General features: G+C 36.3%; 3 protein-coding genes across 4 annotated transcripts in view; 2 read left to right on the top strand and 1 right to left on the bottom strand.

The window, feature by feature from the left end:
- Positions 1-24,587, bottom strand: part of LOC117568010 (uncharacterized) — a 94,961-nt gene that overhangs the window by 51,807 nt on the left and 18,567 nt on the right. The window contains 2 exon segments of the mRNA XM_034248333.2: positions 3,999-4,282; positions 6,995-7,229. Of these exon segments, the coding sequence (XP_034104224.2) occupies positions 3,999-4,282; positions 6,995-7,229 (519 nt within the window).
- Positions 1-24,587, top strand: part of LOC117566718 (odorant receptor 49a-like) — an 88,039-nt gene that overhangs the window by 1,465 nt on the left and 61,987 nt on the right. The gene's annotated exons all lie outside the window — the stretch shown is intronic.
- On the top strand, positions 326-22,990 carry LOC117568013 (esterase B1). Of its 2 annotated transcripts, none has more exons than XM_052004878.1 (2): positions 326-435; positions 20,510-22,990. In XM_052004878.1, exons 1-2 carry the CDS (start codon positions 419-421, stop codon positions 22,164-22,166), a joined length of 1,674 nt encoding a protein of 557 aa, XP_051860838.1. In that variant the 5' UTR covers positions 326-418; the 3' UTR covers positions 22,167-22,990. The 2 variants fall into 2 exon arrangements, with proteins under 2 accessions (XP_051860838.1, XP_034104229.1); XM_034248338.2 differs by lacking the exon at positions 326-435 and adding an exon at positions 19,465-19,612 and having other exon boundaries at positions 20,510-22,989.

The raw sequence follows: 24,587 nt of genomic DNA on the forward strand, positions 1-24,587 counted from the left end.
ATTCTTTATAAGCGTTCTTCGAAATGAACAGATTTATCAGAAAGTGAAATTAAAGAAAGTGAAATTCTATATATTTTTAAAATTCTCTAGTAATTTTTTTTCTTTTAAATTTAATTTAATGAAAGTGAAATTCTATATTCATTAAAATTCTTTAGAAATTGCAAAGTTCAACAGTCAACATCATAACATTGCAATATTGATAACATCGTTTGATATTGCAACAATCGTAGATAACTTAAGAAATCACGCATACCACACGTTGTCCCCTCTTTTTTTGAATCCGAGGTTAGCTTACATTATAAAACCGCGAGTTCTTAGAGTACTTTATAGTCCGTTGAAGTCTACATATCGATTCAGTTCTCGAGAAATAAAAAAGGAATTTATATTTTATTGTGTTGGGTGTTGTGAATTATTCAAAATGATGAAATTTGTGCGGTATGTTCAATGAAATAATTTAAATTTAACGAGAATCTGAAATGTCATACAAATATTAGCTCAAAAAGCGTCAATATTCTTTTTATAGATATCATATATCAAAGTAAGCCGAAACCTAAACAAAAGTTGACTCTATATCAACGTTGTTCCATTTAAAGTAATTCTATGAAACCAATAAATCAATTCCGTTATCGAGTGTGTGTAAATCCAATCGAAAAGCAAAGACAAAAATCTAAATAAAGGTGCCCCTTTTTGAATATTTGAAGTGACATTATCAGCTAAACACGCACGTCTTATCGATCGTTCATCTTATCAGGATATATCAACAGCTAATTATGAAGCAATAAATCCGATAACAGCATGGCTATGAAATATTATAAGATCATAAAGTATACGACAATATTTAATCAGGCCAATTCATTCATTTGCTATATATAAAACTTGAAATAATTTCTATTATTAAAACGTTGCTATCGACAGATTGGCTGACCACAATGACGAAGCACGTAGTTGTTATATATTTCGTTTAATTTTTTCCCCGTTGCAAATGCATTATTTATCACAATGGAATTTAGTATATTAATGCTTAGACAATAGATTTAGATTTATAGAGAATTCGGAGCTGGCTTAAAAACAGGAAAACGATTAAAATGATCGTAGCAAATAATTTACGAGTGTCTTTCTAGAGAAAATTTAAAAAAAAAAAAAAAAACAAAAACAAAACAAATATATGCATATAAATAAATAAACTACTTGAGGCAACAATAAATGGCTATAAATAAAGAGTGTTTAAACAACAAAGTCAACGCATTCATACACACTCTCGTATATATGACAACCGGTTAGCACCAGATACAGATACAGATATTAATATAGATATACCCAGTTACCCCGATCCCAAAAAGCAAAAAAACAGTTAAGAAAACTACAGTCGAGTGTGCTCGACTGTGAGATACCCGCTACCCATTGTGAATAAAAGCAAAATATTAAGGTATTATTCTCAAAATATACCGATAATACTAAAAATATACCAGCTGTTATATTCGGTATATTGATATGGTACTATATAAAAGATATACTATAGATTGCAAAATATACCAAATTTTTGCCCATACAAAAGTATTTCTTTAATAACTTCGACAATTTTTATTAATCTATGTATATACCAAAATTCGCAACTGTAGCTATATTTGTGGGGGCGGAAGTGGGCATGGCAAAAATTTGAAACTAATTTGATCTGCGTGCAAGCATAACTAATGATGTTGAAAACAAATTATAACTCTATATTCTATAATCTATGAGATATAGGTGTTAATACGGACAGACGGACAGGCAGACAGACGAACATGGCTAGATCGCCTGGATCACGAATATACCTACTTTATAGGTTCGGAGATGCCTCCTTATGGCAGCTGAATACATAGTTATAATACTCTTCTACCCAATGGGTAGCGGGTATAAAGAATGTCGTCGCATCTCCTTTAGCGTTTACCCAACTTTTGCGGTTGTCTCTTGTTTTCCGTTTCGTCTTTTGTTTATTTTTAAAATAAAATACAAATTCTTTTTTCATTTCTTTGTGGTGTTTGTTTAACTTGTGTTGTGCGTGAGTGTGTTTATCAATGTGTTAAGTATTTGCTTTAACCCCTTTGCCCCGTCTCAACCCACAACTTGGAGCAGTAATTAAAGCGCACATGGGGCAAAACCCATCGTCCACCCTCGCCGGCTGCTCTTTGGCCATGCGATCCGGCCGTGGGCATTGCAGCGTTTATAATCTAATCTTGACATTTGTTGACTCAAATTGGTTAACATGTTGACACTCGACTTGGCTCGGCTCCACTCGGCACGCCCCACACACACACGCACACAAACACACAGACACGTAGAGACTGATAAGCAGCGAGGAGGCAGCAACTAATAATGTTTCCCCTCCCGCTCACTCTCTTTATTTCCTTATCAATGCTTTCCTCCGTCGTATAGTCCACATAATTGATATCGCTCTGTGGCCGACCTTCAGCATGCAAATGAATTACTCAACATGCCTCATCATCTGTCCACATTCATGCCATTCTATTCCATTTCATTTCACTTCGTTCCATTCCATTCCTCAACTAGTCTGTCCAACTGTCTGTCTGTCCGTCCGTCTGTTTGTTGGGTCGCCACCTTTGTGAAACGTTCGCAAGTTCGTGCGGTTATCAGCCAAGGGGCCAGAGGTGTCGGGGGTGTTATCGCTACGTTCAGGGAGCTGCTCCCATTAGCGCGAGACGACGAGTTCCATTTATTGTAATACGTAATACGCTAACAAATGCGGTATACGCGACTACACAGATAAAAGTGATTAACTCACGCGATTTCGGCTTGGATTTTGAAGTAAACATTTCGGATTCAATGGTTAAATTAAGCCAATCACAAAATATACTAAAAATACTAGATTTAGCGCGTACTTTTAGGTACACATTCTGCATTAAATTGAGAAATTAAATAAATGACAAAATATACAAAAAAAAAAAAATAATCATTTTATCTCGGATTTTTAAATACTCATTCAGGATTAAATTGTGAAATTAAATAAATGGCAAAATATACTAAAAAGTACTAGATTTATTTCGTATTTTTAAGTACATATTTAGGATTAAATTGTTAAATTAAATAGATGAAAGTATATACAAAAAAATACTAGATTTAGCTGACAAAACACTCGATATCTTCCTTTACAATTTTATTCATGTTTCAATGAGGTCGTCGGTTTAAATACTGAGGTTATATGTATTTCGTAAATAGTTTAAAGCAAATACAATAAAAATAAAAAAAATAATAAAAAAAATTACCATAAAGTATTCAATTTTAATTTTGAAAAGAAAAAATACTATATACCTTATAGTATAGTAAGAAAAAATACCATTAGCTACTCAATTTTAATCTTAAACTTAATTAGGGGCTTAAAAAATTTAATATTTTCTCACCGGCATTATCTTGATATTGACATCGCCTAATTCTGCGTAATTCGGCGTATTTATATACGATTTTTTTCGGTGTACTTTGAAATCGGAGACAACAGGGCATCGTTTAACCCCAACAGCAACTTATCATGCCCAGACTACAATCTCATCACAACCCTATCGCCACACTACATATTCCCTACATTCAAGCACAATATAAATACAATTTGGCAGCGCATTAAAAAGTCGTTGATGCCTTTCCACTGCACAATTTATACTTGTTTTTCCACATTAAATGCAATCGCTTTTCCTATATGCTGCCCTCCGGGGCATTATCTGGAGCTGTCAGTTTCAGCTTGCAATCGGCAGCTAGTAAATTTCCACAAGTCAACTTTACACACACATTTACATTGATGATTGGGTGTGCCTTATGAATATGGAAACAAAATAAAAAAACTAATCGAACTTTGCATATTCAAAGCTACAAATTGTTATTGACAATGTGAAACCAACATAAATTAACAACTACAAAATTCAAACCGAAACAAAGCCAGGAAATATGACTTTTTACCGGTTTAAGCTGCACTTGGAGGAGCAATCAATCAATGGAGGTAAAGCGTAACTCACCTTAAAGCGCACATTGCTGGTGGAATCCGAATTGGCGAGCGACTTTTCCGACGGCGAATTGTGACCAACGAATGCCGATGTCATCATGTGACTGTTGCCACCGCTGGACACCAAGTGGCCACTTGTGCTGTACATCGCTGCACTCGACTCCAAGGAGTGCGTCATGCCAGGCTCCGACGATATCGCTGCCACAGCTGTGGGTGCAGCTGCGACCACTGGCGGCGGACCTCCCTCCGCCAGGTTGACGTGCTTCTCGTTGCAGCCCGCACAGATTTGCACCATGCCTAAAAAATAAGAGGGAAAGTTTCTTGTTAATATTTTCTTAGTTATTATTATGATTTATTTTAGTGTAAATAACAAATATTTTCTTAAATCCAAAACAATTCTATTGTTAATATACCAAATAAATATTTCGCAAAATACTTCAATATACAAAACCAATCGACCGAAAATATTGAAAAATATACTAAGCGCGATATTTTTTGTATCGATGTAATACATATACCCTCAAATTATACCATCTAATTTATGTAGATAACTTATCAAGCAAAGGTAATATTTATATCCGCTACCCATAGGATAAAAGAGAAGATAAGGCATTTCCGACCCTACAAAGTAGACGAGATGATATTGATGATATAGTCCATCTATCTTTGTATATGTCTGTGCGTATAAACACCTATTAGAGACCGAATTTTGGTATAGACAATGATAGCTATAATATTTACGATCACTGATTGCGAGCTGATAAAAATTGTAAAAGTTATTCAAGGCAAATTACGCCTTCTGCATTCGAGTCTTAACTGCTTTGTCTGACAATCTGGATTATTATTGCTTCTATTTTAAATTCCAAATGTCCCACTTCAACGATATATCAAATGTGACATTTGGTATAATTGTAGTATTTTTGTGATAGTTAGTTTGGTATATTTTAAGAATAATTCCGCCGTTTTACTTTTATTCAAAATTGTAGCGTGTATCTCGCAGTCGATAGTAGCTTTATTACTTGCTTTTACTCAAAAAATTCACCTGCTTAGCATAAAACTACACTGCTTTTAATTCAAGGAAATGAAGCTATTTTTATATGTTAACTTGAAATTCTTAAAAACAAGAAATTGTGAAGCTGCATTTTCTATTAATTGGATTAAAATCTTCCCTTTCCTCCCAGTGTGTTTAATGCGTATAACTTATTAAGGAGTCTAATCACCGAATGCTAACATGTATGGGTAATTCCATGACGGAATTAATAACTAAAACTAAAACATCCTTTATATTAGAATAACAAAATTAATTTTTACAAGTAAACGTTTTTAAAATTACACAAAAAAAAAGATCTTAGGCTAAACAAGTAAGAAAGCTACAGTCGCGTGTACTCGACTGTGAGATACCCGCTACCCATTTTGAAGAAAAGCAATATATTTTGCGGTATTATTCTCAAAATATACCAAATATACTGTAAAAATACCAAAAATATACCAAATGGTATATTTGGTATATCGATATAGTACCGCATTCAAAATATACCATAGACGGCACAATATACCAGATTGTTAGCCAAAGCAACTAAGACCCCTAGTAAGTAGGCGTTTTTGCCCATAGAAAAGTATTTCTTTAATAACTTCCACAATTTTTATTCAGGGACCATAACTACTATAGTTATTACTGTATATACCAAAATTCGTAACTTTAGCTTTAAAATTACGCTTGTTATTCGATTTTTATACCCGCTACCCATAGGGTAGAAGGGTATTATAACTTTGTGCCGGCAGGAAATGTATGTAACAGGTAGAAGGAGGCATCTCCGACCCTATAAAGTATATATATTCTTGATCAGCGTCAACAGCCGAGACGATCTAGCCATGTCCGTCTGTCTGTCTGTCCGTCTGTCCGTCTGTGTGTCTGTCCGTCTGTCCGTATGAACACCTAGATCTCAGAGACTATAAGAGATAGAGCTATAATTTTCGACAGCATTTGTTATGTTTGCACGCAGATCAAGTTTGTTTCAAATTTTTGCCACGCCCACTTCCGCCCCCGCAAATCAAAAAAATCGAATAACAAGCGTAGTTTTAAAGCTGGAGTTGCGAATTTTAGCATATATAATAATAACTATAGTAGTTATAATTCCTGAAAATTTGGTTGCGATCAGATAAAAATTGTCGAAGTTATTAAAGAAATACTTTTGTATGGGCAAAAACGCCTACTTACTGGGGGTCTTAGTTACTTTGGCTGACAATCTGGTATATTGAGCCGTCTATGGTATATTTTGAATGCGGTACTTTATCGATATACCACATATACCATTTGGTATATTTTTAGTATTTTTGCAGTATATTTGGTATATTTTGAGAATAATACCGCAAAATATATTGCTTTCATTCAAAATGGGTAGCGGGTATCTCACAGTCGAGTACACTCGACTGTAGCTTTCTTACTTGTTTTGATTTGCGGGGGCGGAAGTGGGCGTGGCAAAAATTTGAAACAAACTTGATCTGCGTGCAGACATAACAAATGCTGTCGAAAAAAAATTTTAGCTCTATCTCTTATAGTCTCTGAGATCTAGGTGTTCACACGGACAGACGGACATACGGACGGACGGACAGACGGACATGGCTATATCGTCTCGGCTGTTGACGCTGATCAAGAATATATATACTTTATAGGGTCGGAGATGCCTCCTTCTACCTGTTACATACATTTCCTGCCGGCACAAAGTTATAATACCCTTCTACCCTATGGGTAGCGGGTATAAAAAGAAACCATATAAGAATTTGTTGAGGAAAAGTTATCCACAAAAACTTCATAACAGTAGCAAAGTTTACTACAAACATCTTAGTTAAGTTAATTTACCATTAATATGGTACTTATCAATAAAACTGATAGCATTTCAAATAGCTACTAAATACTTAGCTACTAAATACTTACTTAACCGCATAATGACTTTCTATGACATTTCGGTATATAGTTACTCAGTATATTCCCGCTTTTTGGATACTCACCTTGAGGACTAATTGGACTAGCGTTCTTGTAGGCCTTCATCGTTTTGATGTAGGGATAGTAGGGCTCTCGCTCAGCATTGGGGCAGCAGTAAACGAGTCGCAGCTGCGACGAGGGCGTGTCCGTGCCACACGTGTAGCACACAAAGGTCGTGCGCTCCGTTGTTGTTGTTGTTGTTGTCGGCGTCGTTCGCTTCCTCAGCAAATATGAGCGAACCGATTCAGGCGTGTGAGCGGCCTAAAAAAGAGTGAGAGACAGAGAGAGACATTAGTCGCGGCTTGGGTCAGGTCAACAATTAACGCTAACGTGTTAATCAATGTTAATCAATTTAAGCTTAACTCATTAAGCTGCTCTCAAGGCGGAAAAAGCTAAAAGAGAACACGAGAATAAATTGCACACATTTCTATATTAAGTATACGCCTCCAATCCCCGAGCTGCGTTAAAGGTCTGTTGTCGGCATGCAAATAAAGCCGAGTGTGAAATATAAATACAGCTATTTAGAATCGATTAACGCGCTTGCCAATTTTGACATACAACAGTCAAAATGCGTCATGCCAGATGCTAATGTGCCGATTAAAAACAATAATATCAGCAGCAGTTATTCGCACTTATCGTTTCTCAAAAGTAAGCAGCTCGTTTCTCGACTGAACTTGCTGCCTTTAGAATTGTCGATTCGGTGAGTTGCTGTGCTAAGTTGAAAGGCGTAACATTATGTTGAAGTGCCGATTCAAGTTTATTGTACTTAACAACAAAATTTATAAATTCAAAATTTATTTACTTATTAATATTTTGTATATCATTTTAGAGGAATGTTTATAAAGATTATGAAGCACTATATAGTATTTATATACTCCACTATACTATCGGTATTTTTACTGAGTGTAACTTGAACAACAACATTTGTTATTTAAAAATGTATTTATTTATTAACATTTTGTAGAAGAAATAGTTTGAAAAGATTACAAAGCGAGAACTTTTGAAAATGTGGCCAGAAAATAAATAAATTTGTAAAATAAGAATATATACAGTATATTTATATACTGCACTATACTAAAAGTATTTTACTTGAATGCAAATTGAAGAAAATATACAACAAAGATGCATGGAATGCAATAAATTTTGTAATTTTTATCTAACACCATTCAAATTTATATTTACTATTTAGTGTTTGAATATAATGAGTGTAGTTACTAAAAAAAAAGTAATAAAATAAATAGAAACCACAGATAATGAGTAAATCAAAAAAAAAATTTAAAATTTTGCTGCCAATATACTATTTATATACAGTATATGTATATACTGCTTTATACTATCAGTATTTTAGTTGAATGCAACTTCAACAGATTCTTTTCAAATAAAGAGTAAATGTATATAACTTGAACTTTAAAGTTTGACTAAAATGTTGCTGCCAATATACTATATATACAGTATTTTAATATACTGCACTAACTACCAGGATTCGACTTGAATAAAACAGAATATCGAACAAAGAAACCTATTTTGTTGGGTCAGATTTGCCACACTACTTAATTTCGTAATTTGTATCTAACATAATTTAAAACTCTATGTAAAATTCAGTATTTAAATTTGAGGAGTGTAGTGTAGTAGAATATGTGTTAATACTAAGAAAATCAGAAATAAAATAAATAGAATCCACATTCTACTCAGATAAAGAGTAAATGTGTATAGTACAGATAAATTGAAGTTGTTAATAGAAATACAATAAAGTACGAACCACATTTTTTGAGATAAAAAATATAAGTTTATATGTAGTTAGGGGGTGTGTCATATGTACAACAAAGCATTACATACACATCTTGCTATACAAGCCAAGTATAATATAATTATATTATTGCGGTTGTCAAGAAAACTAAGTCTAGAACTCGGTATCATTCATTACATTCCTATCAGTTGGCCCGATTTCGATTGCTGGTTAAATTGTTGGAATTGAGTTCTTTGTGATAGCATCGCTCAATTTGGAAGATATCTATCACATGTTTATCATTTAGTACAATTTGTGAACAAATTTCCAGAGGCTTATTAAAGCGTTTATTGCATTCGAGATGATTTATTGTATATGTGTGTATTTAACGTTTGTCGCGACTGTCGCTCACGCGAGATATGTTACACCCACACCCACACCCATACACACACACACAAGTTATTCATATGCCCAAACACTCACAAAATGATTCACACACTTTGTTACTTATAAGCGCGTCATAAGCGGCGTCGAATTAATTCGCATGGCCTTTCTCCATCAGCAAATCGGCAAGAGCTATTTGATATATATTACGTATACGCCCAAGTGGCAAGCATGTGCGATGCGAATACGAATACGAATACCAGAGAGTGTGAGTGAGTGAGCTTATTTGCACTGCTTACTTATTCGCATTCGCAAATCCTTCGCTTTGTTCGAATTGTATCTGTGCCAAGCGTGTGTATCTAAGCACAAACAAAAACACAAACACACAGAGTCCGAGATACTGACAGACAGACAAACAGACACATATAGACAGGCAGACGGACGGACGGACGGACGGACAGACAGACAGACAGACAGACACTCGGTATCTGGGCAGCTGTCTGCTGTATCCAGACGTATCTGGTAAAAAGACAAACACGCAAGCTCAACTGGCATTCATTTATTTTATTAGGCACTAAGCAATTTAATTGTTTGTTTACTTTTCTTATTCCATTCATTGTGTGTCAGATTTTTTGACATTGATAGGCGCGCATTTTTATTACACAACTTGGATATAGCTACAAATAACTGTGTGTGTGTGAGTATCTGTGTATGTGTGTATGTATCTCTGTATGTTTGTTTGTAAGTGCTTTTGTAGACATCAATCTGGACAGCGCCAAGTCATCCATATTTATTGATCCGACGCCAAAGCGGTCAAATGGCGTCGCCGGCATCGTTTGCTTCTGCTTCTGTTGGCGTCATCTCCCCCCCGCCCCTCGACTGTCCACACTCCTCTCTCCCTCTCTACTCCTGTCTTTCCCTTCTCACTCTCTTTTGGAAACGCGCTCGTCATTTTTTCGTGCGTTTTTAATGCTCGTTTTTCATGTTTGCTTTATTATTATTTGTTCCCCTACTTCACCTCCTCTGATTCCTCCCCTCTTACCCCTCCCAACTGCTCCCCTTCGGTTGCCATGTTCTCTGTTGATAAGCATTTTCAAAATGGGGGTCATGACCGTTTAATAACTTTATATGAAGAGGGTTTTTCTCTCTTTTTCTGGTTATAACAAAATTTTTCTCTGCCCCCTTCTTTGTTTCTGTTTCTGTTTCTCCTTTTTTTTATGTTTTTTGTTTGATTGTTTGTTTGTTAATTGTAGCTAGAATGAGCTAGAAAGCGATTGAGAGCAAGATAGCAAGTATTATGGCATTGTTACATTTTCAAATCGTAATTGTTAAAAAGCAATTGAAACTTTTCAGCGATTCCAATTAGATTTCAAACATTTTAAGAGCATTATTGGAATCGGCTTTGTGGATTATGATCTATCGAAGAAAAGCTGCAAATCATAATGGAATTGTGCGATGACACGATGGAAATCAAAGTTTCTTGATGAGCTCTAAATTAATCTAATTTTGTTTTCTCATTGTCATAGTTATAATTAGAATAACGAAAGTATGTGAACGAACGTCATAGCCAGAAAATTATCTTGTTAAAAGTCTCTGATTTAATCTTAGTCAACATTTTGTAAAAACAACAACTTTTTTGAATTGTAGAAAATGTAAATGTATTTAAAATTAAATCAATTTGATTTATTTTTCTATTTATTCTTTTTTTTCTTGTTTTTTGCTCAATCTCGTACTGAATTTTTATATTGTTTGTGCAACTGTCAATGCCAAGCATAGCATATTCTATGCATTTATTTATTTATTTTATTTGATTTATATGCATTTATGTCTGACCACAATAAATTTATTTATTTTTTCAGCCGACAGCAATTTGGGTCAATACTGATTGATTGCCCGATTGATTACTTGATTGACTATTGCACACTTTGTCGCCTTGAGGTTAATAATGAAACAGAGAAATCATTCCAGTTTTTTAATTGGCGCATTACAATCTTTATAGACTCCGATTATTGCAGTATCTAAAGATACTTATCTAACTGATTTTATTATCGTTATTATTTACATTTTTTTTTTTTCTTTTTGCCGCAATTCATTTTACGGTTATGCTTTGAGGAAGTTTCCAATCTATTTCACAATCACACGCTTTATTTCCGTTCTTCGAACCATCAATAACAACTTTTTTATTGCGTGTAATTGGCACACATTTAATGTGATGACATTCCCGCTGTTATCTAATCAGGCATTTTATAATTTATAGAAAATTACAAGGCGTCGAATGTTCTGATAGACATGATAAATGTGTTATCTATAAATTGTAGAACTTTTAATACTCTTATAAAAGAGTTCAAGAAGCCATGCGATTTTATGAAGCGGAAATTTGATTGCAAGTAAATACAAAAGATTATTTTTCAAAAGCTTACGTTGATTGATTATAATGAAACTAAAGCTGGGATCTTATAAAATGGGTCATACTAAAGCTAAGAACAAATACAATTCAATGGAGGAAAAGTCATCTTTAATGTTATGTTGATATATTTATACCTTACACTATTCCTAACAAACCCCCTTGACGTTAACGTCGCTTGAAGCGAATGATTAACCAATATAATTACATTATTATAGAACATTTTTGCAATTAAGAATTATACTTGTAATTTAGCAATTACTTTGTCTAATTATTTGACCATTTATAATGGTCCAACTAAATAAGTTTTCTTTCGCTTTTTTACCTTCTCGTTTTGCTGCTTCTTTAGAATGAGATAGGTTTTTAGTATCTTGTAATCATCTTTAATGTTATATTGGTATAAAGACTAAATAACGTTGAGTTATTTATACCTTAACCTATTCCTAACAAACCCCCTTGACGTTAACATGGCTTGAAGCGAATGATTAACCAATATAATTACATTATTATAGAACATTTTTGCAATTAAGAATTATACTTGTAATTTAGCAATTACTTCGTCTAATTATGTGACTATTTACAATGGTCTTCTTTTGATTTTTTACCTTCTCGTTTTGCTGCTCCTTTAGAATGAGATAGGTTTTTAGTTTCTTGTAATCCTTCCAGCCATTCGTATCCTTTGGCTTAAAATTAACAACCGTTGCAGCTGCTGTCGCTGCGCCTGCGTCATCGTTGTTGTTATTGCCATTGTTTTCGGCACCCATAACAACAGTCAGATTTTGAGCCATTGTGAAATTTGAATTAACTATTCACTTTTATTCACAAACACTTGTATTGTTATTTAATAATTTGTTTGACGACACTTGCGGCATTCATGATGCATATTTAATTTGTGTTGCGGGAACAATTGTATTTTTCTTTTTTTTTCTTTTTTGTATTCGACTTTTCTGTGGTTTCTTAATGAATTTAGTAATTTCTTTGCGGCGTCACCTTAATTACAACACGAAGAGAATTTAATTTAATTGAAACTCATATAAACGTTGACTGCGCTGTGCACTTGGGTGTGGAAACTATACGCCAACGAGGAACGAAGCGAGAGTGAGAACGAGAGCTAGAAGAGTGCCGATAGCGCGACGATGCATCCGTATCCGTTTCGAGTGAGTGAGAATGAGACTGGAGCGCGGCCACAAAACATAACACGAAAGAAGCTCACGACACGCGATCGGTTTAATGATGACGTTGCAGATTAAGTGGTAACTAATTAAGTAGTACGCTCATTGCATGCAACGGAGACTGGTCTAAATGCAATATTACAGCCTGCCCTTTTAACGCTTTAGTAACAGCAATCGACTTGTTGCTTTGCCGCCATCAGCTGAGCTGAGACTTTGTCCTTGTCTCGCAGACCAAAGCTCATTCAATGTGCTCTCAATGCAAAAGTGAGCGAAGAGAAAGACCGTGAGAGCAAACGAGTCAGCAGGCATTTACACCAGCTTCTTACTCACTCCCAACAGGGGGCGCTCAATTGAAATCTTGTGCGAAAGACAATTTACATAACAACAACAAAAAATGCAAATGCAAATACAAATACATAAATATGCATCTGTGCGTGTTTAAGTAAGCGCGTGACTCAAAGTCTTTTATTAACCAGGAGAGGTGGTTAAATAAAATCGATATCAATTAAAACTGATTATTCAAATTTAATAATCATTTTAAATAATAAATAGCGTGCATTTTAAATACTAGCTATGTTATGCATATGCATAAACTCTCATTAATTAATTTGATTTGCTCTGTTGATTATAATTGTGTGGAATTTTTATCAATTATTGGCGACCACACAAAAGAGCTTTACAAGTTTGTCCTGTTTGATTGAATTATCGACATCAATAAATATAAATGTTAATCATAGCGCACGCTTTGCTTATCCTTTATCCTATGAGTAATGAACGATGACGGCCACTTAAATAGAAAAGTGAGCAAAAGTGGCCTTCATTGACTTTCCAACTCAACTGAGGGGTCATTCATTGTAGCCCAGCGAAGACACGAGGGCAATGAAATGGTCGCGATTTGCCCAAAAGGGGAGTGGGCTGGTTAAGGTGTTATACACCACAGGGGAAAAGGGGGTGTCGGGTTTGGTTGTCAGGCAAGGCGTGACAATAATTGTTTGACCCACTTAAGTGCCAATGTGCGTGAGACTTAGTCTTAAGTTGGGGCTGACGATGTTGTTGTTGTTGTTCTAGTTGTTACTGTTGTTGTTTTGTTATTATTGCTGTGGGCCCCATTCAGGCGATATAAATCATCAGTCGCACGCAAATAAATCAAGTTAAATAACCGATAACAAATACAAACACAAAATGCGACGTTGTCGTCGTTGCTGGCGACAACGACGACGATGAAAAAGAAGAAGACGAAGCGAGGCAGCGGCGAAAGCAACGACTGCACATGAAACGGTTATTTTTAGAACGGTACACAAACACAAATGCGGAATATAAACACACACACACACACACGCACACATACTCGCAATTCAAAGCGAGCGAGACGGTAGTTGAGGTTCTTGCTGTTGTTGTTGTTATTATTATTGCGCTCGTTGTTATTACTTGACTTGCGCGCACTTGTTTAAGCGCCTTTCATACACAACAATTCATGTAGTTCACATACACACTCAAAACTTGACGAAAGGTTAAAGTAAATTCAACTCAACTCGACTCTGCAAAATGGCTGGGCGAACTACAAGAGCAAAAGCGAAACAAGAGATGGTCACTGGTTGACACTAAAGATGACAGCGTTATGATAAAACATCGACTTGCACAACTATCGCAATGAGTTTTTATACGCTTGTTTTACACAGTGAAAGATAATTATGTGCACATTATTAGCTTTAAATTGCCAGCTAATTATTTCTTTCAACTTGAGAAAAACCTTCTGCTTCTTCTTTAAATAGTGTGACAAATTTGCGGTGTTTTTTGTTTTATTTTTATAATTTTGTTTGCTTTTTTTTGCAAATGATTATTCACAGTCGCATAAAATTATTCATTCATGTTTCAAATTTAATTAACTTGTAGTATTTTTGTGGTTATGCAAATTAATACACACATTTTGCACTCACTTTCAGCTTTGCTGAATACCTTAATTCATTATTATTAAATCGCAGTCATTTTTTTTTGTAGTGATGTAGTAGTTGTTAGTGTTTTTAATCTCTTTTATTACAATCACTGATTCGCAGTCGAGTGCACGTGTTAATCATGGCTTCGAGTGATCAGCTCACTCATCGCAACACCAAATGACATTTGAGATTCGCAATGATTAGTGCAAAAAAAAGGTCACTCTGAAATTTGAACAACAGACGCGGCGTCTTTTAGCTTGTTATTGCTGTGTTGCGGCTGTGGCTTAAACCAGTTTTGCGGCAATGCCACAGTTACCGGCTACCGTTGCGATTATTACTACATGCGATGTTGTCACACTAAATGTGTGTGCAAGTGTGTTGGTGAGTTTGTATTTAGGTTCCTGCTGCTGAGGGAGGCAAAGACATTGAACCGCATTGACAGCCGTGACTTTTATTTGCTTATTTATTAACACGCTCAATTCAATCATTTACACACACGCACTCACATACATATAACTCTATATATTTGAACCATGTACATGCTTTACTTTTATTACGGTTGTGCATTTATCAATTTTTGTTTTATACGCTTAAAGCATGCACTCACAAACACACACGTGTATTTGCTCAGTACGAGAGTATGAGTGCTCATTAAGCGATTGCCGCAATTGGTGCGTGATAACGTCACACACACACAAACACACACACGAGCGCGTGCTGACACAACACACACATTAACAGAAACGCAAACAAAATAAAACGTCGCGACGTAGTGAACCGAACCAATAAACAACAATGTGAACGGAAATTCGAGTTCGAAACGTGCGTCCCAATTGGAATGCCTACGCCTGCGTCCGACAACCGACGACGACTGACTGACTGCGACGTCGCGCTAAAAAGCTGATAGAGCCGCCGCAGCCCTGTTATTGTTATTGTTGCTTTTGCTGTTGTCGCTGTAGCTGTTGGTGCTGCTGCTTCTGCTTCTGCTGCTGCTGTTGTTGGTGCTGCTGCTGCTGCGGTGGATGTTGTTGTATGTCGTACTATTTGTTGTTCTTGTGCTGCGGGCGTAAGGAAAACAAAGCGAAGGCAGCTAAAACACAAATGCAAACAAACAACGCAGTCGCAGCCGCCGTGGGCAGCACAGCAGTAAAAGCAGCGACAGCAGCAGCAGCGCAGCACGAGTCGAGTCGTCTACGTCTACGACGAAAACGAAGCTAAACAAAACGAGTGAACCAAATTGAAGCGGCAGCGGCGAATGGTAAAACAAAAACACCAAAGCGAAAAAAAGAGTCAAACGAACCAGTGCGTGAGTTGGCAACATGACCAACGTGAACTAGTTCCCGTAGAACAAAGATGAAAAGCTCAAAAATTAAGAATTTTTCCTATGGCTGGATTAGTTGCAACATCATGAGAATGTACTTCTTATTTGAATCGAGTTGGAGTGCAAAGTTCACAATGTGCCCAGCCCTGGTCACTTGCAAAAACAATTTGTACACGCGCTGTCCGCTAACATCAACACAAAAGGGCAGGCAGAGGCTGGCAAGCAAAACAAACATTCGGAACAAGAAAGGCAAAACCAACAAGAACAACAACAACAAAGCAGACGACAGGGAGAGATTTAAAGACAAGGCAAGGCAAAGCAAGGGCTTGTGGTTCGAGGGGTCGTCACCTTTAACAGTAGGCGGCAATCGTGTAAACACGGTAAAGACAAAAACGAAGAAGAAGAAGCAGCACAAACACAAGCACAAGCACAGTCAAGAAACGGTTAAGGGGAGAAGAGAGAGAAACGTATATCGTTGGCACTTGGAGGTCGACACAAGATGCGACCAGGACACAATGTTGCTAAGCTGTATGAATGTATGTATGTTTGTGTGTGTGAGTGGTTTTGACTGGATGTGTGCGTAGTTTGTTGATGCGTAGCCATGCTAGTCTACAGTTGCAGTGGCGCCAGAAAGCAGCAGCAGCAGCATCAGCAGCGACAGCAACAATGTTAGCAGAGTGAACGGGACAACCAACAACAAGAACAACAAATATGTACAATTCTCCTTTGCACACAAACAAACAAACATACAATGTACATAAATTGCACTGTGTATTTATTTATTTAGTCGATGGCAACACCAACAAAATGCTGCAAACGGAATCTGTACAATGCCATGCAAACTGTGCGCCACAAACGGGTAACGGGTGAAGAGGGCGACGGAGGGGCGGTTGATGCCATACTCAGACGCACTTATTGCTCGGAAATAGTATGAGGTACTTCAACAATATGGCAACAGACAACAGACAATAGGGACAAGAGACAGACGAAATGATGGAAATTGAATTTAATCCAAAGCTCGTTCATTCAGAATGCAATGTGTCAATTTATGAGCACCTGCCCTGCACTGTGTGTGAGGGTGACAGAAAGCAGAGGAGAATATCACACTTAACGAACGATTATTGTACAGCTATTATCTTCGTTCAGCTCGCTAACGTGTATTTAACGAACAATTATAAACACGGTTGAACAAAAAAGCGTATCGAACACTTTTTGCGTAAATAACGTAAGCGCCAAAAACAAATTGTACAGTTTTTTTTTATTACATAATTGCCATCAATGTTATTTAGTAGCAATTGAGTATGCTATTAGAGCGATATCTCAGTTATTTTTATTTATTGGCCTGTGAAATGTTTAGCGTTGATGATTTGTTGTACAAATATTTTGGGTTTAAATATTATGTAACATTCTTAAAGTAGAATTAATAAGTAATTTAAATATATTATATAGATCAACTATATAAACTTCGATTTATTCCAATTTTACTAAATAAAAAAATAGTATTTTAGTTTTGTGAAACTCGCAGCTCTTAATAAGAATAGAAATTATTTTGCAAGTAGATAAATTAAACTTGATCAAAGAAATTAATTAAATTGTTATTAAATGCACAACAAATTTCGTTGTACACAAATCCACAATAATCTGTAACTTGGAACTCGTAATTCTCGTTATAACAATAATAGTACTATGTAATTTGTGTCAGAATAAGACTGAAGATAAGCACAAGTGTTAAATGTTGAAAGTGCAAACAAGAGAACAAGCAAAAGGAACAGAAACAATAACAAAAGCTCAACACAAACAAATAAGGATAGAGAGCGTCGACGATGACGATTGGAGCGGGCCATGAGAAGCCCCATGAAATGTTAGTTCAAAGCAGACCAAGTGTGAAATAATCACATTAACTAACATTCTAAGTACGAGGCGACACTCGACAGTCAACACTTTTGGCCCAGGCGACAACAAACAAAGCAGCTCAGTTGCTTCTTCTTCTCCTTCTCTTTTTCTCCTCCATCTCAGCCACCATCTTTACTACCCCCCCTCTTTTTTAGAAGCTATGGCAACCTCTTGGCAAAGACTTGGTTTGACTCAAGTGGCGCACAGTCAGTCAAAGTCGCAGGAGACGTTGTCGAAGCAACCAACAAACAACGGTGAGGAAATGGAATTGCAAAGCAATGTTAACACAGCAGCAACAGCCACGGCAACTACGACAAGTCAAACGATTCTAATCAAGTGCTGAGCATAGTACAAGACGAGCAAATAACAAGACAGACGGCGACAGCTGAGACACTCGAGGATAGGCTTAAGTTAGCCACAGCAAATACACACACACACACACACATACATGTTGCAGATAGGGCTGGCTTTAGGTGCCATTAAATGCAACATTTACATTTTTGCAAACGCATTTGCAATTCGTTGTGACGTTTTCAAGCAATTCCATAGCAGTGTCAATTTAATGGAATCTGACTGAAACAGGTTTACTTATTCGAATGCGTTAATTAAATAATTGGGCTAACAAGCTTACACAACTGAAATACTTTCCATTAACTTTAAAACTTTCCTTGCATATTAAGTCACAGAAGTGTAATTCTTTAAATGTTGCAATAATAAGTAATGAGTCGGTAATGAATAGGTATTATCATTTTGAATACAAATTTGTTTAGAATTAATTAATTAAAATTCTTAATGAACATTTTTTTTAAATCTAAAAAAATACAACTTTGTCCAAATTATTTTGCTAAGAAAATCACTAAAAATGTATATAAATGCCTACTATCATTTTAGGAAATTGAATTAATAACAATAAATAAATAAAATAAATCGAGCAAGATAGAAGTACATAACATAGAGTCTAATCAACAAGGTAGAGGGTATCTCTTAGTGTTGTTGTCTGCCTTAAGCAATAGCTTTAATGTTTATCTCATGTGGCTGCCTATCCCAATGGGATTTATCAGCTGTTTGGCGCACAGCGTTGCCAGACCGCCGCTCTTATGTTTTGCCATTCACACAAAATGGCGCTAGCATTAACCTTCAGCGCATATTTGCCGTAATGGGGCGCAGCACAGGACACTGACCTTGAGGGTATGAGTCATACCACTCTTAACTAAGTATATATCACAGCTATCACAACCACATACGTTTCTATTTGACGAGGACTTAGCCAAGCTTTTAGGCCGTGCCGTGCCATGGCGATGCCTTAGCCTGGTGGCCTGTTGATGATGATGGGAATGTGGCGCCTCGAGTCTCAACTGTTTTGATGACCTAATTGTGATGTCTGCAAAACTACCCTGTTATCCTGTTGCTTCTATATACTCCACAATCACATAATGTACAAGTTTAACCTTTAGAGTCGTATGCTTCTGGGTTGTTTTTTTTTTTTTATTTGCTGTACAAACTCCATCTATAACTTACAATCAGCAATAATATATGTAATACGAGTGGTATATATATTCATATAGTATACAATATTATGCGGCCAGCTGTTGGGCGCGTCTGTTTTATCTAATCAATTTGGTCATAGCTGAGCGAATATACGCTTCAGTCTTTGCTCAGCTTTTGGACGCGTTACAAGTGTTGCGGAATATATTCAGGCAGTATTCTGCATAGAATTCCCATCCCCACGCATATATATAGACCATACGGGTATATCGAGTACGATGGAAGTGCGCGTTAGTGTGGGCGATAAATTCAGATTGGCCGCAAAGTAAGTACCATTGTATTTACTCTAAACAAATCCTCACTAATCTCTATACAGCTGCGTACAGATTGTAGTATCTCTATATTTATCTCACAAAGTGCTTAGTTTTAATGACTTCGCGCATTATATTGGGGCATTCCAACGATAAGTTATCTATGATATAGCTTTACTTTTTCTTTTTTTGTTAATTCTATCCAAAGGGCGTGTCTGATCATTTAGATTAGATTAAAGATCTAAACGGAATTTAATCTGTTAAAAGATACATTTATGTAAACAATTCCACAATATGGTGGAACAATTAACGGAATTCCATTTCTCCCTCATACATAGCGTACATACATATGTTGTGAGGGGCAAAAGTCATGGCCAATTCCAATTAGTGATTTCATGCCTAGAACATTCTGTTCACAAACCCGTATGAGCTGGCATCATTTGGATTTCTATTTCGATTCCATTCAATCCAATTTACAAACCAGAACTCAATTTTAATGATCAAGCATAAAAAAATATTATGCGCTTGAGCAACTTGTTGTCATAGAAAGCAATGATGAATTCAACAAGTTGCAAACCGCAAATAAAACATTATAAGTTTGTGACAATCTACAGATGGCAGCATCTTGCTGAAAAAGTCTTTATTTACAGATTCTATAGGAATATTCTTACGAAAAAAGTAAGGTTTCTTAACTTAATCATTTAGTTACCATTATTCTTAATTATTTTATAAGACCCTTCTCTTTTCAATGTGAAAAAGAGTCTATTAAGTTTTACTGACTATATGCTAAATACCTTCAAGCACATAATGCTGTTGCTCTACAGATCTTTATGAGGCCATCAAATGAATAATCACCACAGCGATAACGCCAACTATAACCTACATTAATACTTTCTGTATTCTGATTTCAGAGCTCTCGGTCATAAGGTGACGCAGTACCGACTGAGCACGGGAAGAACGAAGGTGCTGGAGACGAAATGCGGCAAGGTTAAAGGCATGGAACGCAAGACCTTCTATGATGGCGAGTCGTATTATTCCTTTGAGGGCATACCCTATGCTAAGCCCCCCATTGGAGAACTCCGCTTTCGCGCCCCGCAACCTGCGGAACCTTGGCAAGGAGTTAAGGATTGCACCCACACCAGATCACAACCGCTGCAAAGAAACGCGATCTTGAATACGGTGGAGGGATCCGAGGATTGTTTGTACATCAACGTGTATGCCAAGCAGCTGGAGTCACCGCAACCATTGCCCGTGATGGTCTGGATCTTTGGTGGTGGCTTTCAGATAGGTGGCGCTACTAGGGACATCTATGGGCCGGACTATTTCATGAAACACAATGTGCTGCTGGTGACATTCAACTATCGCTTGGGTGCTTTGGGTTTCCTGAGCCTCAAGGATCCTGAGCTGCAGGTGCCCGGAAATGCTGGGCTCAAGGATCAAGTGCTGGCGCTCCGTTGGGTTCGTGATCACATTGCCAGCTTCAATGGAGATGTAAATAACATAACGCTGATGGGCGAAAGTGCTGGCGCTGCCTCGGCTAACATTCTTATGCATACTGAGCAGACACGTGGACTCTTCCATCGCGCCATTGTGCAGTCCGGATCTGCGTTGTGTGAATGGGCCACACAGCCCAATCGCAATGCTCCCCAAAGGCTTGCCAAGCGCCTGGGGTACAAACACTCCGAGAAGGATAGTGATGCGGACCTGTTGCAGTTCCTCAGGACAGCGTCAGGTCATCAGTTGGCCCAGCATTGCAATGAAATTGTCTCCCAGGAGGAACATCGCAACTACGAGATAATTGCCTTTGGTCCCGTTGTTGAGCCTTATGTCGCTGAGGATTGTGTGGTGCCGCGTCCACAGTTGGAGCTACTGGCCAGTGCCTGGGGCAATGAGTTGCCTCTGATCATTGGCGGCACCTCATTCGAGGGACTCTTCAGCTATCAGTCGACGCTGCAGGACAAGGAGTATATGCTGAGTGCCTTTGAACCACTGTTGCCGAAACCGGTACGGGACACCATCGATGCCAAGGAGATGCAGGAGCAATTGGAACGCTTGAAGTTGGCCTACTTCGAGGATGTCAAACGTGACAGCATGGAGCTCTTTGAGTGTTTGCGTGTGCTGAGTGTCAAGAACTTTTGGCATGGCATTCACCGCACTCTGCTTGCCCGAGCCGCCTACGCGCCATCCACGCCCACCTATCTGTACCGCTTCGACATGGATTCGCCGCACTTCAATCACTATCGTATGCTGAAATGCGGTCGCCAAGTGCGTGGGGTTTGTCATGCCGATGATTTGTCGTATATGTTCTATATGCTGCTCTCCAGCAAACTGGACAAATCCACGCCAGAGTATCGTACCATTGAACGGTTGATTGGCATGTGGACTGCATTTGCAACGAATGGGAATCCCAATTGTCAGCACACCGAGTCAGCGCAGTGGGAACCATTGCGTCCAGGGGGATCCGAATTGTGCCTTAACATCTCTGAGCAGCTGGAGTTCAAGCTGCTGCCCGAGAGTAAAGAGTTCGTGGTGTGGGACAGTTTTTATACCAGAGAGAGTCTCTATTAAGTTTACAATATCAATCAATCATTAAAGTCCTCTTCAGACAAACATTTTTAAGTGACAGTTTTGCCATTCACAAAGTATTTAAACCCCACATTTATTAAGTGAATCTTTTGCCATTCACAAAGTATTTAAAACATACATTTTTGTTCTCTCAGAATCTGGTCACACTGCCCAAACGCAAAAATCCAAGCAACAGAATGTGTGCTATTTTCATACGTCATCTTCACCTTGTCACCGTCACTCAAGAATTTTGTGAGTTAACACAAAAAAGTGACACTTTAAAAGTTTGCGTCTGAAGAGGGCTTCATCAATGAATCATCAATAAATCGAATAGTTCATCTGCAGAACTTCTTCCGATAAATGGTTTCCTTTCTCAGCTCGCTTTAAGTGTGTAACATTTAACATTGTACTGTATTCTCTACAACATTTAACATTTAATATATAACATATATAAATAAAATATATTTTGGTATAACTTTCACTGCCAACAACTGCAAATTGTTGTCGTTGCTTGTTATAGAAATACAATCGAAATGCTAAAGTGATGTTAATCGTTTTCATAGTTACCGTTTGTTTAGTCACTGATCGTCTAATCATTTGAAGCAATTTAACCTGTTATTAATTTACAGTTAGTTCCAATTTAGAGTGCGCTCTATTAATAGTACACTATTATAAGCATTATTATGCACAATCCTATAGATGCTCTCTAAACGCGTAGATTCATTTGCTTGCGTATTTGCGATACCCTGTAACCACGCAATTACAACGGGTAGTTTACAGAGGAAATTGGTCAACTCATTTAGAATAAATGGAGTTGAGGCACAAATAACCAAGACCAACAGATTTTAAATTCTAATTCGTCAAGGAATAATTATCCATAAAATAATAAAAATAGTAACATATAATAATAGAATCGAAGTGTAAATAATAATTCTTACCATTTACAGAATTATTGTTCGATTCTTTTCTTTATCGAATAAATTCTTTGATTTTAAATGATATTTTTTTCATCAAATATAATTAAACTAAAAAGATTATATTCTGTTTTTGTTTATTTTGTTTATTATTAATTTTTTTATTATTTTATTTATTTTTTGTATTATTATTTTCTAATTTTAAAATCAAGGGTATTCTCACATCAATTATGGCAAATTTAAGAAACTTTGTATATTTTTCATTCTGCTTAGATTTTTTGATTTCTTAACCGGTTTGTGCCGCTTTTTCAATTTGGCATATTGGCAAATGGCCAAAAATTCTTGAACGTCAAGCAAGACCGCGGGTCATTGTTGTCACTCTCGGCGTCTTCGTCCCAGACCTCGTCTCTGATTCAATCTTTTTTGCAATCCCCTTTGCTTTTTCTTTTTGCTCATAATTCATTTAGCAGTCGTGATCATTGTATAGAAAAATAAACAAACTTAGCAAACAAAAAAAAAAAAAGAAAAAACACTTTAGCATGAAAATTGTGGGTTAATTAATCGCAAAAATGTGTGTCGAACAGAACGAAGATGAATGAGAATCCTTCTAACAACACGAGAGCAAACAATAGACAGGCATTTGTCTACATTTTCTTCTGTTTCATTCTACACAACCAATTGAAATATAAACACAAATGAGTCGAGCTAATTTACACATCGCTCGACAATGATTTTTGGGCCAAAAAAAAAAAAAAAAAAAACATTTTTGAAAACATTTCAAATTGTTTATAGCATTTGCATGGCATCGATAAACACATGATTGAAATTTATACTCTAATAAATAGTTTATGTTGTTTTCATGGTGCTGGTTAAATTTTCCAGTCCTGAGATATATACCTTATAGAGAGAAAAAGCGGGTATGCTTCAGTTTTCATCAAAGAGGAAATAAATAATCTATAAAATGTTAAAAATATGAGAAAATTCATTAATCTTGAATATTTTTCATTATTATTACTATTTCTCTTTTGCGATATACTTTTAACTTAAAAAAAATACTTTTTATTGTTATATTTTTTTCTCAATATACTTTTTACTTTAAAAAATATTTTTCATTATTATTTTTCTTTTTCAAAATACTTTTTACTTTAAATAATATTTTTCATTATTATTTTTCTTCTTTGATATACTTTTTACTTTAAAGAATATTTTTCTTGAATATTTTTATTTTTATTTTTTTTTTTTTGTTTTTTAATAGTTTTTCTTAATTTTTTACTTTAAAGAGTTTATTACATTTTATTGTAACTGTATCTAACTAGATTTATTAATGGTGTGATTATTTTTTATTTCGAAAATAATAGTTTCAAGGTTTTTTTCTTAAAGTAACAAAATTAAATATTACTATTTTCTAAATGTTGTTTTCCCAATAAACGAATTAATCAAGTTTTCTTTAAATATATTCCAGGGTATCTATTAGTCGTTCAAACAGTTCCAATCAATCATTCAATTAAGT

Source organism: Drosophila albomicans, chromosome 3 (genome assembly GCF_009650485.2).
Source record: "Drosophila albomicans strain 15112-1751.03 chromosome 3, ASM965048v2, whole genome shotgun sequence".
NCBI lineage: Eukaryota > Metazoa > Arthropoda > Insecta > Diptera > Drosophilidae > Drosophila > Drosophila albomicans.